Below are 13288 nucleotides of genomic sequence, written 5' to 3'. Positions count from 1 at the left end.
TAATACCACTTTAATTTAGAATGATCCCCATTTCTCAGCTTTAATGTTTGTATGTTTTTTTATGTCTATCACTAGAGATGTTAATAACTTTTATTATATTGTGTCCATTTTGGATTTAAATACTAGTTTGCAATATGTTTGCTTTTAACATAGTTTATATGTTTTTAGGTCGCAATGGCTCGGTTGTGTATTATGAGCTCACAAAGATCATATACTTCCATACTTGAGCATGAACTTTTTTTGTTTATGCTCCTTCCACCATATAGCCAATAGTCTGTGTAACCACATTGCTGGGCTATTTCTACTCAAGATACAGTATACAGTATACTGTATATTTCCAAAAATCAAGTATGTTTTACTTTTAGGTATTTTTCCTTTTTACCAAAAGTTACCAAAGGCCGGAAAATATTAACACAAGGGCAAGGGACAAAACATTTTTATTTGGATTCGAAAATGGCCAGCCCAAACTATAGGCCCTACTTTAATTAGGCCGAGTTCACACTTCAGTTATTTGATCAGTTATTTCAGTTATTGGGAGCCAAAACCAGGTCCGATCAAAAACACAGAATAGGTGCAAATCAAATCATTACACCTGATCTCCGTGTAGGCTTCACTATTGGTTTTGGCTCACAATAACTGATGGAAATAACTGACCAAATAACTGAAGTGTGAACTCTTTTCACACGACCTGCAAAAAAGATAGAACATGTCCTATTCTTATCCATTTTGTGGACATGGATAGACATACGGTAGTTACACTGGATCTGCAAAATAAATGGATGCAACACGCATGTCACGCGAACGCCATCTGTATTTTTTGCAGATCCACGTTATGCAGACCGTAAAATACATACAGTCGTGTGAATGCACCCTTACTTGAATAAACCTCAGTCGTTCCACACACTAGGATAGGAATTGGTGGATGGAGGGGTATAAGGGGCACTTTATGTTTACTTTCTTTATTTGTGTAGTGGGCCCCAAATTGAAATTTCTCTTTAAAACAAGAGAACTACTACCACTACATGTTGAAAATAAAGTGAACTTTTTTATGTTATTAAATTTCTACTTTTGTATCATACCTTTTAGGAGGAAGCTATGTTTGCTCATCTGACAACTTTTTCAAGAAATTAGAATACACAAAGAATGTCAATCCAAACTGGTCAGTGAATGTGAAGACGTCCGCCACTCAAAAGAGCCCACAGTCCCTGGGTAGCTGTAACAACTCCCAGTCCAGGGAGAACAAGGACTTTGTCCGCCCCAAGTTGGTAACTATCATTCGTAGTGGAGTAAAGCCTCGTAAGGCTGTACGTGTCCTGCTCAACAAGAAGACGGCTCATTCCTTTGAACAAGTCCTCACCGATATCACTGATGCCATTAAACTGGAGACTGGAGTGGTCAAAAAGCTGTACACCTTGGATGGAAAACAGGTAGGGGGAGATTTTGACAGTTATTGACATATTTTTTGATTACTTCCTTCATCTAGGTAGTTCCCAATAACACCATATCTTCAACGTTCGATCATCTTAAAGGGGTTTTCTGGGATTTTCATATTCACATCGCCACCTATATCTTGATTGAACTTGATGAACTTATGTATTTTTTCAACCGTAGTAACTATGTAACTATGGTCTATACTCAGGATAGTTCATCAATATGAGATCGGCAGGGGTCCGAATCCTGGCAACCCCGGCGATCAGCTGAGAAAGCCACAGCTCTTCAGTGAGCACCGCAGCCACCTCACACCTTACCAAGAATGGTGTCGTCCATGGGACTTAGCTGCGTCTAGGCCATGTGATTAATGAATGTGATGGAACTGGGGAATATGTCAGAGCTAGATAAGGGAGTAAAATAAATGTCACATGGCCTAGGAAGAGGCCTATATGCTCAAAGAGTTCTGTGGTCTCATCATACAGCTGATCGGTGGGGACATGACTCCTGGGTTAGGCCATCAATTTGAAAATCAAAGAAAACCTCTTTAATATTCTGTACTACAGTATATACTCATTTGGCTCATCAGACTTTTATCAAGATGAAAAATTAATGATGGGAAGCAATTTGTGTTTTATTGTGGTCTTTTTCATGATTCCTGTTATGTTTGTAACAAATTATTTATGAACTTTAATCAATAATTGGATGGCATAAAATGATAGTAAAATAGTAAAAAGATTGGACTATTAGTTTTATTGCAACAGAGTTAATAGCAGTGCATGTCAAGTGACATGAGTTGTATGTTCTCTGGCAGATGTATTGTAATAGGAGAGCAGACAAGGAGGTTATGTGTAATGTATTTTTTTTTTTTACCGAGGTCAACGGTGTAACCTCATAAATCAAGGTAAACCTTCTCTCACTTCATTTTTATATCTTCGCGCACCACCAGGTCCTAATAAAGTGTAGCCAGCCATTACAATAAAGATTTAAGCCGCTTTCGGAACAAAGGAAATGTGTCCCCTAATATATAGTCATGGGAGGAACCCAGGGTGCATATTAATTAGAACATTCAACAATACATTTGGATTTTCTATCCTGGCAGCCAACATAACTGTACTTTTCTGAAAATATAACATTTGCTTCTCCTGCTAAGACAATTATGAATTGTTCTTTTGTTCTCTGAGCTGAAGAATGAATGGAAAGCATATTGAAAGTATTAAAGACTATTACTAAACCAGACAATACATGGAGGGTTTTCTACAATGCAGATCAACTTTCGTAAAGCTTCATGGGTTTATACTCTATATATAGCTCTTAGAATCCAAAATGGGTAGCTATTCAACATAACAGGAAAGTCTGAGCTACTGAGGATTATATAATGGAACCAGCATCGAATTGAAGTTCCTTGGGCCCACCAGAGGAAATGATCCTGAGGGCCCACCCTCATGGTCTGCAACAGCCTTTCATACAAGAGTGCAACAAAACTATGTGGGCTCCTTTTCATAACAGCTAGTATAATGTTAACCTCTATGACAATAGTTAAACAGTTCTTTACATACATGAGGTAGGCATTAGGATGCACTGATACTTTTTTGAAAAGAAGGTTGTTGACCCCTTTTCCTCGTAAGCACCTGTGCATCTGCACAGTCTGCACATATGTTATGTCTACTTCTGATCTTAATACAATAGTAGCTCGAGATGCACTTGTCTGATCCTAGACTTTAGGGGCCCTTTTTTATTAGGAGTCAGAGCTTGGGCCCCCCGGAGGAACCTTTGGTACTCTGGTGGGCCAGTCAAACCCTGAATGGAGAAGTGATGGGATGACAGTATGAAGTCACTTCAGACATGAGAAGGTACGCAGTTGTACACCTTAAAGTTAAATAAAAAAAACTGCAGCAGCGGTAAATGTGGTAAAATAACAACAAAATATTATACTCACCCCTTTTTTCCCCCGCCATTTCCAAGATTATTTATTTTAAATGTCTTCAATGCTGCCTGAGCGGTTTTCTATATTTGTTGGAATCTTACCAGCTTAGGCTGAGTTCCCACTTCAGTTACTTGGTCAGTTATTTCGATCCATTATTGTGAGCCAAATCCAGGTGCGGGTCAAAACACAAATAGGTGCAAATCTTTACATTACACCTAATCCCTGAGTAGGTTTCACTACTGGTTTTAACTGATGGAAATAACTGACCAAAAACCTGAAGTGTGAAGTTGGCCTTATTTTGTTTACATGATAATGGGGTTGGCCATCTTGGTAACAGCAGTTCAGAAAAGATCCTGGTGTCTAGAGATGACTGGGACGTTTGTGGTTGAGGGTAGTGCGCATGCTCTGTGACCTGTATAGAGTTTGCTGGTGAAGCTATGTAAAGCTAGGTGATGAGCTACGTATGACCATCTATTGTCAATGGTGTGAACCTGTATCTGCCTCTAGCTGTATAAGGCTAGTTTCACACTATCCTTGTGAGATCCTTCAGGCTTTTATGTCAAGGAACAGCCTGCTGGGTTTTTCTTGATCTGACATTTCCAGAAGACACTGCATTCCTGTCTGGTTTTCGGACGGGAACGCAGCAGTTTTTGTCCGGCCAATTCTTGCCATGTTTGCCGGGTTGCAACAGGGTCTCCACTGGTCCCCATTATAGTTGGGGATGGGAATGCAGTGTCCTGTGGCAGTGTCGGATCCAGGCAGACCCAGCAGGCTGTTCCCTGCCAGAACAACACTAGTGGGAAACCAACCTGAAAGAGATGGCCGCTGAGAAGTGAACTCCACAGAACAGGAAGTGTCAACCCACCATGAGGCTCAATAAAAGCATAAAGACTTCAATATAGATAGTAACATGGAAAATAGAAACACAAATGCTGAAAATGTATAAAAAAAATAATATGCTTAACACAAAAATTTGATTAAAACAGTTGGTCATTTTCTGATAATTCATTTCCATTAAAGGGGTTGTCCAAGTTATATTTATTGATGACCTATCCTCAGGATAGGTCATCAATATCAGATCGGCTGGGGTCCGACACCCGGCACCCCCGCCGATCAGCTGTTTGATCGGCGGGGGTGCCGTGTGTCGGACCCCAGCCGATCTGATATTGATGACCTATCCTGAGGATAGGTCATCAATAAATATAACTTGGACAACCCCTTTAAAGATACTGATGATCTATACCAGGGGTCTCCAAACCCCGGCCCGCGGGCCACATCCGGCCCGATTGTGCGTTCGATCCGGCCCGCCCGCAGCTGGCAGGTTGCAGGAACCAAATCCGCACAACCGCCCAGGGGCGTAACGATCGCGGTCGCAGAGGATGCGACCGCGACCGGGCCCGGCGGTGGGGGGGGCCCGCAGCTCCGTCGCCCCATCGCAAGTAATTTTAACATTTTTATGTAAATGGCTGGTCGCTTGGGCCCCCGGCCTCTGTGAGTAGTTGCGCCGCCCCACCAACCCCAGCCCTGCCTCCATCCATTCGGGCTCCGCCTCCACCCATTCAGGCCTGGTGGCGCTGTGATATCGCGCCAGCCAGGTCTCGCGGGATCACACAACGCACGCTGGAAGACAGGATTGTGGGCTGCAAGCAAGAGCAAGAAGGCGGGAGCGGAGCAGTCTGACGAGGTAAGTATTTTTTTTTTAAATGTGCACACCACCACTGCCTGGCTATAACTCACAGGGGGGCACCTGGCATGGAACTAAATGTCAGGCAAGAAATCCTCCACAGGGGACCAATGGGGAACAAAAATATATTTCAATAAGAAAAAAAGGCAAAAAAAATGGAAAAAAAATTAAACAGATAACAGAGGGGGCAAAAATGCAATATATACACACAGGGGATAAATGATTATGGAATATATACAGAGGGGGCAAAATGGATATATACAGGGCCCCTCTATTTATATCCATTTTGCCCCCTCTGTATATATTCCATTTTCCCCTCTTTATCGATATTCCACTTTCCCCACCTGTGGAGCAAAATTGTATATATCTTATTTTGCCCCCTCTCACATTGTATATATTCTGAGTGAGAGGGGGCAAAATAAAAATATATTCTGAGTGAGAGGGGGCAAAATAAAATGTATTGTGAGTGAGAGGGGGCAAAATAAAATGTATTGTGAGTGAGAGGGGGCAAAATAAAATGTATTCTGAGTGAGAGGGGGCAAAATAAAATGTATTCTGAGTGAGAGGGGGCAAAATAAAATGTATTGTGAGTGAGAGGGGGCAAAATAAAATGTATTGTGAGTGAGAGGGGGCAAAATAAAATGTATTCTGAGTGAGAGGGGGCAAAATAAAATGTATTCTGAGTGAGAGGGGGCAAAATAAAATGTATTCTGAGTTTGCTGACATTGCTGTTCTGATGGGGACATTGCTGTGCTGATGGGGACACCGCTGATGGGGACATTGCTGTGCTGATGGGGACACCGCTGATGGGGACATTGCTGTGCTGATGGGGACAACGCTGATAGGGACACGGGTGTCCCCATCAATGGTGTCCCCATCAGTGGTGTCCCCATCAGCACAGCAATGTCCCCAACAGCAGCGTCCCCATCAGTGGTGTCCCCATCAGCACAGCAATGTCCCCAACAGCAGCGTCCCCATCAGTGGTGTCCCCATCAGCACAGCAATGTCCCCAACAGCAGCGTCCCCATCAGTGGGTGTCCCCATGATGGGAATATTGTTTTTCTGATGGGAATATTTTTTTTTTTATGGTAATATATTGCTTTTCTGATGGGGACATTGCTGTTCTGATTTGGCCATTGCTGTTCTGATGGGGACACCGCTGATAGGGACACGGGTGTCCCCATCAATGGTGTCCCCATCAGCCGCGTCCCCAACAGCAGTGTCCCCATCAGTGGTGGCCCCTATCAGCTGCTAATGGGGACTCCGCTGATGGGGACATTGCTGTTCTGATGGGGACATCGTTGATGGGGACATTGCTGTGCTTAAGGGTGACACGGCTGATGGGGACATTGCTGTGCTGATGCTGACATTGCTGTGCTGATGCTGACATTGCTGTGCTGATGGGGACATTGCTGTGCTGATGGGGACATTGCTGTGCTGATGGGGACATTGCTGTGCTGATGGGGACATTGCTGTGCTGATGCTGACATTGCTGTGCTGATGCTGACATTGCTGTGCTGATGGGGACATTGCTGTGCTGATGGGGACATTGTTGTGCTGATGCTGACATTGCTGTGCTGATGCTGACATTGCTGTGCTGATGCTGACATTGCTGTGCTGATGGGGACATTGCTGTGCTGATGGGGACATTGCTGTGCTGATGGGGACATTGCTGTGCTGATGGGGACATTGCTGTGCTGATGGGGACATTGCTGTGCTGATGGGGACATTGCTGTGCTGATGGGGACATTGCTGTGCTGATGGGGACATTGCTGTGCTGATGGGGACATTGCTGTGCTGATGGGGACATTGCTGTGCTGATGGGGACATTGCTGTGCTGATGGGGACATTTTTGTGCTGATGGGGACACCGCTGATAGGGACACGGGTGTCTTTGCGTTGTTTTGCTAAAGTTTTTTCTCTTTTGTTCTCAGTCATATCATGCTGATTACAAAAACGATCCATGTAAAATATATACATTTAATTTAATACATAACTGATTTTTTTTTCCGGCCCCCGAATACTTGTAAAATCTTCAATGTGGCCCTCCTGTTGAAAAGTTTGGAGACCCCTGATCTATACAGAAGATTCAGAAAACCCTTTTAACTTACTTGATACATAATTTATCTTGAAAATTGAAGAAAGGGCTATGCTGCCGAATCATAAGACCTATTATAAAATGTATATAAGGCTTTGGTATTGGGTAACTTGGGTAAGCATTGTGAATCCAGGACCTCTAATGGCAAAATAGTCTTCCTATAAAGAATATTGTATGCTGTAACACTAAGCCAAATCCTGAAATTACCCAGTATAGGTAATCACAAAATATGTTTTTAATATTTTATTAAAAGACAACAGGCATCTCTGCCTTATTTTACCTGCCGTAGACAGAACATAGAACTTACTTTATTTTTCAGCCTATATGACGCACCTAGGATTTGGAGGAGGAAAATAAGAAAACAAATATTTTCCATCAGACCCCCAAATCAGATCCCCATTTTTCATCAGACCTCAGATCAGACCCTCATTAGACCCCCAAATCAGACCCCATTCTTCATCAGACCTCAGATCAGCCCCCAAAATCAGACCCCCAAGCTCCATCAGACCTCCTCAACCTCCATCAGCCTCATTTCAGACCCCTATCAGACCCCCCCAGCCTCCATTAGCCTCAAATCAGCCCCATCAACCCCCTCAGCCCCTATCAGACTCAGATCACACCCAATCAGCCTCAGATTGAACCCCCAGCCCCCATCAGCCTCAGATCGGACCCTCCTCTAACCTCAGATCAGACATTACAAAAAAAATATAAGCTTACCTCGCTTGCTCCAGATAGCGCTGCAGGTCCAAGACACACGGCTCCATCACTTCTTCCAGGTCCCGCTGTGCACGGTCAGGACACAGCGGGACCCGCAAGACCAGGAAAGAAGAGTACAGCCAGCGCAGCGCTGCCCTCACTTCCCCATGCCTCCCGCATGCTAATGACCAGATTCCATAATGGAAGCAGTCATTAGCATTCAGACTATAAGATACACTGCTCTTTTCCTCAATTTTTTTGGGGAAAAGTGCATCTTATAGTCTGAAAAATACAGCACATTGAATTCCTTGGATGAAAACCAATGTAAATATTCATTCTTTGTATAGACATTTGTTATTGCCTACTTGCAAAATAGACACTTTTTTCCTTCTAAAGTAGAACTATGCAGTGCCCCCTATAGGCAACATTAGGATGTCTTCATAGGTGGCAGATTGTGTTGCAGAATTAGTTCCATTCATCTGAATGAGGCTGTATGTCATTCTGTCGTTCTTTATCCCTCTGATTCATTTCTTAGTAGAAAATCCAAGTCGATCCAAGCTCCTGCTTCAGCGGCCATACCCTTATGCTGAATCTTCCGATAACGAAGACCAGAATTAAGAATCTTAGTAGAAAAAATAAAAATAAAATTACAGGCACTACCTGCAGAAAAAGAGTTTAAAGTGAGTAAAAAGCATAAAAGGCAATGTCTTTCAAAGTTGGTTTCCCTTCTTCTTCAGTACTATGTCTGATGAAAAAGGGGGATCCCCTTCGAAACACTTTGACTTTTATGCTTTTTACTCACTTTTAATTATTTTCCTGCCAGTAGATCCCCGTAATCCCCTTTTTATATTTTCTACTTGGAATCTTTGTTCTGGTATCCGTTATCAGAAGAATTAGTGGGAGGGATGGGCCACTGAATCGGGAGCTTGGATTGACTTGGTGAAGTACCTTCCCAGTGATTCGCCTTCTATCATGTATGGAGCTGGTGAGCCTTATTTACTGGGGCTAGGGGTATTATCACTTACTGATTTCACACATTGTCACGCCATGTGCAAATTTGTGTCTTCAACCCTGTGGACACAGAAATGCTTGTCTTTGTTCGGCAGGCTCACATGTAGTTTTCATGTCAGAGAGAAGAAGAGTGGTACACAGCTCAGGAACAGGAACAGGCAAGTACTAATTGTGCACTGTGTAGCTATCTGTGGGTTTCCCAAATATTAGAAGAATGGGATCCCATTACCCCCATTTGGCACTCCAAAAAGGTGGGACAGAGGTGGCTGTCTATGCATGAGGGTCTCTGCTTGGTAATTTACAGAAGTTGTTGAATGCTAGGCTGTTACCACAGCCCCAATACTCTACAATGGAGAAAGACGCATGCATGATCTACTCCTCTCTGAGGTGCTGACCAGGGAAGAAGGGGACCCCCATATCTCCTCCAATAGGTGGGAGTCCTGGAATTGGAACACAGACATTTATAGTATATACTTTCCATATGCTACAAATGTGGACTTGGGGAAAGGTTAAATCTGACAATGTGGCACTCAGACCAGAAAAGTTGTGCATGTCTGCCCTCAAGACTCCCTACCATCTGGATCTTCTTCACGAATATCAGTATTGAGAGGTTGAAACTACAGAAATATATTAGGAAAATGCTAAATGGCAATTCCCTACTTTTAGGCAATTCCCTACTCCACACTGAACCATACACTAAGGTTTTGCCACAGTGGATTTACGCGCAGCAAGTCAGCAGTGTTTTACAGCAGCAGAAAAGTGAAAAACAAATCTCATACACATTGCATAAAAAATCTGCAGCATGTCAATGTATGCTGTGGATTTCCAGCACAGATTTCACCCTCTGCAGCCCTGAGTATTTTGCCACAGATTCATTGCAGCTTTTGCTGCGGAAATTCTGCCTTGTGCAGCCATACTCTTGCTTTTATAAAAAAAAAAACACTTTATCACTGGCAGGACCAATCTAGTAAAGCATCAGATCACTTGGTTTTCCTGTCTACAAGCAGTTTTCTGATATTCTGTAATGAACTGATGGGATGTCAAGGAAGTTGAATAATTATTCCTACCTTATCAGAATACACCTGCTTTAAAAGGGCGTCATTTCGATAAATAACAGTATATTGGAATTTTCCTTTGTAACCAGTTCCTTTAACGTATTTATTGAGATTCACCAATGGACGATCTAGAGTTTAAAGGGTATCTATCATCAGACAATGTATTGTTTAAACCAAAATTTCATAAAATCCTAAGATCTTTCAGTTTTCACACTGACCCTTGAACCTCACATCAGACTGACACTTGTTTTGTAGAGATCACACCTTAGCAGTCATCTCATTATCATTGCAGGCAGGATTACAGTGAAAGATAACACCTCTCTGATAAGGTTGGAGGCTGATAACACCCCTTAGAATAGGTGAGAGTGACCGTTCAGCACCTTCTCTCCCTCCTCTCTCTCACAAAGCATGTCCACAACACTCTCAATAGGTTGTTTTCCTATACTGAGGGACCTGCCGAAAAACAAATCTCATTAGTTGTTGTTCACACTTCAGGAACGATGGCTGCCTTCATAGTCATGTAAGCGTACACCAGATAAAATACTCTACAGAGTACCGATACTCTTTAATTATCAGTGAAGCTCCTGAATCACGTCTCACGCTAAATCCTGACCTAAGAAATTGCCAGGACATCTCTAAGTGTGGAAGTCTCTGGCAGCTGGTAAAATTAAGGATACTGACATATAGCGCTGGAGCGCTGAGATCCGTGAAATCATTTGAAAAGATTAATATAGCGAGCCTTTCAAAAATAGCTGAATTGACGGAACGCCAAGAATAATCTTTACATTAAGCCTCCTTGCCCATATCTTGAACTTTATCAACTGCTGCAGACTCATGGATTACAATGTAAATTAGACACACATACATTAATTAGTTCCTTAGCAAAAAATACTTCTATATATCAGACAATAGGCTCGCCACACATCCAAGCCTCTTAAAAGGACATGTGTTCTTAAAGGGGAAGTATACTCCTTTTATATAACCTTCTGATTCAGACAGCCCCCAACAGCTGTTGTTGACCTGGAAACCGCTGTCAGTGCTTTTATAAATGAGGCAGCAGAAGACACCCTTTGAAATCAATGGACGTTAATTGTTTTCAATAAGACTCCCCAAAGCCAAAAGCTGCACCGACACTCTGGCTAGACAAGCCCATTAATTCTGTCTGTTCATCTGCCGAGTGGGGGAGATGAAATGTGGAGCACAGAAAGAGCACGAGATCTCAACGCATATGGATACTGAACATCCGTCTGAAAATGTCATGTAGAGCAATCCGTCTAGGGGACGGTGAAGTGGACCTAAGCATTCAACAAACATTTTTTGAAAGTGTTAGAAATACCCTAAAAAATAATTTTTCTAATATACTTCATTTATTTATTTTCCAATTTTGCTATCAAAAGAGGCCCCTGAAGTTGATGCCTCCTGACGCTCCATTCACTGCAGCACATGGAGAATCCGTACAGCGCAGCCATGTGGGAGGTGTACAGGCACTGAGTATTTTCCTGAAGGCTCCTGCCTGTACCTTCTGCTGAAAGATCTGCCCTAGAATATCAGTGCTGGATAGTGCTGGTTCCAGAAGAGCACAGAGAGGACAGGCAGGATCAGCAGTGTTCACTCTGATCCTTGAACCTCATATCTGACTGATATCACGCCTTAGCAGTCATCTCATTATCATTACAGGCAGGATTACAGTGAAAGATAAGGTTGGAGGCTGATAACACCACTTAGAATAGGTGAGAGTGACAGTTCAGCACCTTCTCTCCCTCCGCTCTGCCACAAAGCATGTCCACAACACTGTCAATAGGTTGTTTTCCTATACTTAGGGACCTGCTGTAAAACAAATCTCATTAGTTGTTGTTCACAGAGCTCCTGCCTGTCCTCGCTGTGCTCCGCTGGAACCGCTGCATAGAACATGGGTGCAGGGTACAGGCAGGAGCAGGGGGATGTACTCCAGTCGGGACAGCAGTCCAGTATCCGTACACCATATACATGGCTGTGGTGTATGGATTCGTATGTGCTGTAGAAAATGGTGCTTCAGGAGGCCAGAACTTCAGGACGCTCTTTTGGTGGTTAAATTAGAAAATAAATAAATGAAGTATATTAGAAAAAATATTTTTAAGGTGGTTCTAACACTTTCAAAAAAATTTCTTTGAGCGTTTAGATCCACTTTAAGCAATGCTTCTAGGGGAGAATAGAGGACCGGGGGAGTGCGGTATCCGGGCTCTGTACAACTAGGAGGTTGTTTGGAGCTCCAATATGCCCATAAACATGAGGTCTAAGAATGCATAAGTGCACCTCTGTTAAGAATATAGATTTCTGACTTGATGATGCACAGTGTATGCGGTGTAGATCCTGTACCTGGTTCCGCTGTCACAGCTGATGGGCAGGAGTGCTGTGATCATCAATGGGTCATTCCTGGAAAATCCCTTTAAAAGTAATACAGTGACCACCTAAAATTGCATTGAAAAGCTGTCTTTTAAGATCCACGGTTACCTAAAAGAGGTTGTTTTTTGGAGAGGTCTCAGTGTACATAAAACTTCAGAAACCCATTCTCAATATGCGTGCAGGTCTAAGAGGTGGGAATGGTACCAATCAGATATTTATGGATTTGTTGATAGACCCTCAATGTCTGAGAATGGATCCCATTTTAAGATGAGGCCTTTTTTTGCAAGCCGCAATACACGAACACTGTCCGTGGGGCAGCCACATTGAATCGCGGACCCATTCACTTTAATGGGTCCGCGATCCGGCCGTTCCGCAAAAACATAGGACATGTTCTTTTTTTTGCGGAACGGAAGTACGGGACGAAACCCCTCACGGAAGCACTCTGTAGTGCTCCCGTAGGGTTCCGTTCCGCACCATTCCGCATCTCTGGATTTGCGGACCTATTGAAGTGAATGGGTCCGCATCCGTGATGCCGAATGCACACGGTCCGCAATACGGCAACGGGAAGCACATGTTCGTCTGCAGGAGGCCCTACATTTAGGTTATATATTATGTAGCATAATTACCATCCATGCATCTTTCACCCCTGAGCTTTTATCTGTCTGCCATAGATAAAGTATTAGATATTAATTAGAATTTTGTTAAATTACTGACATTATCCCTTAAATCTTAGACATAGAGCAGCCTCCAAATGTTCAGCAGGTTACCTTCACAGTGTAGCACACCAAACATTGTATTTGTGTAGCATAGCCTTCTATTACAAAGTGAATAGGCGTCCGTCCATAAGTGTACTACATTAATGCCGCAGCACGCCATGCCGGTTATTATGGCGAATTCTACAAATGTATGATTTCATAGTTTACGTGTGTTCATTCTTTGATATAGTAGACCGTGTGAAGTTTCAGTCTGAGGATAGTATTCAGATTGCATAAAAGAAATATCTATGGA

At 42.9% G+C, this 13288-nt stretch overlaps 1 protein-coding gene across 2 annotated transcripts in view; it reads left to right on the top strand.

Moving 5' to 3' along the window:
* DCX (doublecortin) overlaps nucleotides 1-13288 on the top strand; it is a 141451-nt gene that overhangs the window by 29650 nt on the left and 98513 nt on the right. For both annotated transcript variants that reach the window (XM_040404883.1, XM_040404881.1), the window contains exon 3: nucleotides 1087-1427. In XM_040404883.1, coding sequence (XP_040260817.1) covers nucleotides 1087-1427 — 341 coding nt within the window. The remainder of the gene's footprint in view (nucleotides 1-1086; nucleotides 1428-13288) is intronic.

The sequence above is a fragment of the Bufo bufo genome, chromosome 8, assembly GCF_905171765.1.
Source record: "Bufo bufo chromosome 8, aBufBuf1.1, whole genome shotgun sequence".
Lineage (NCBI taxonomy): Eukaryota > Metazoa > Chordata > Amphibia > Anura > Bufonidae > Bufo > Bufo bufo.
This window is presented reverse-complemented; position numbering and strand designations above follow the sequence as displayed.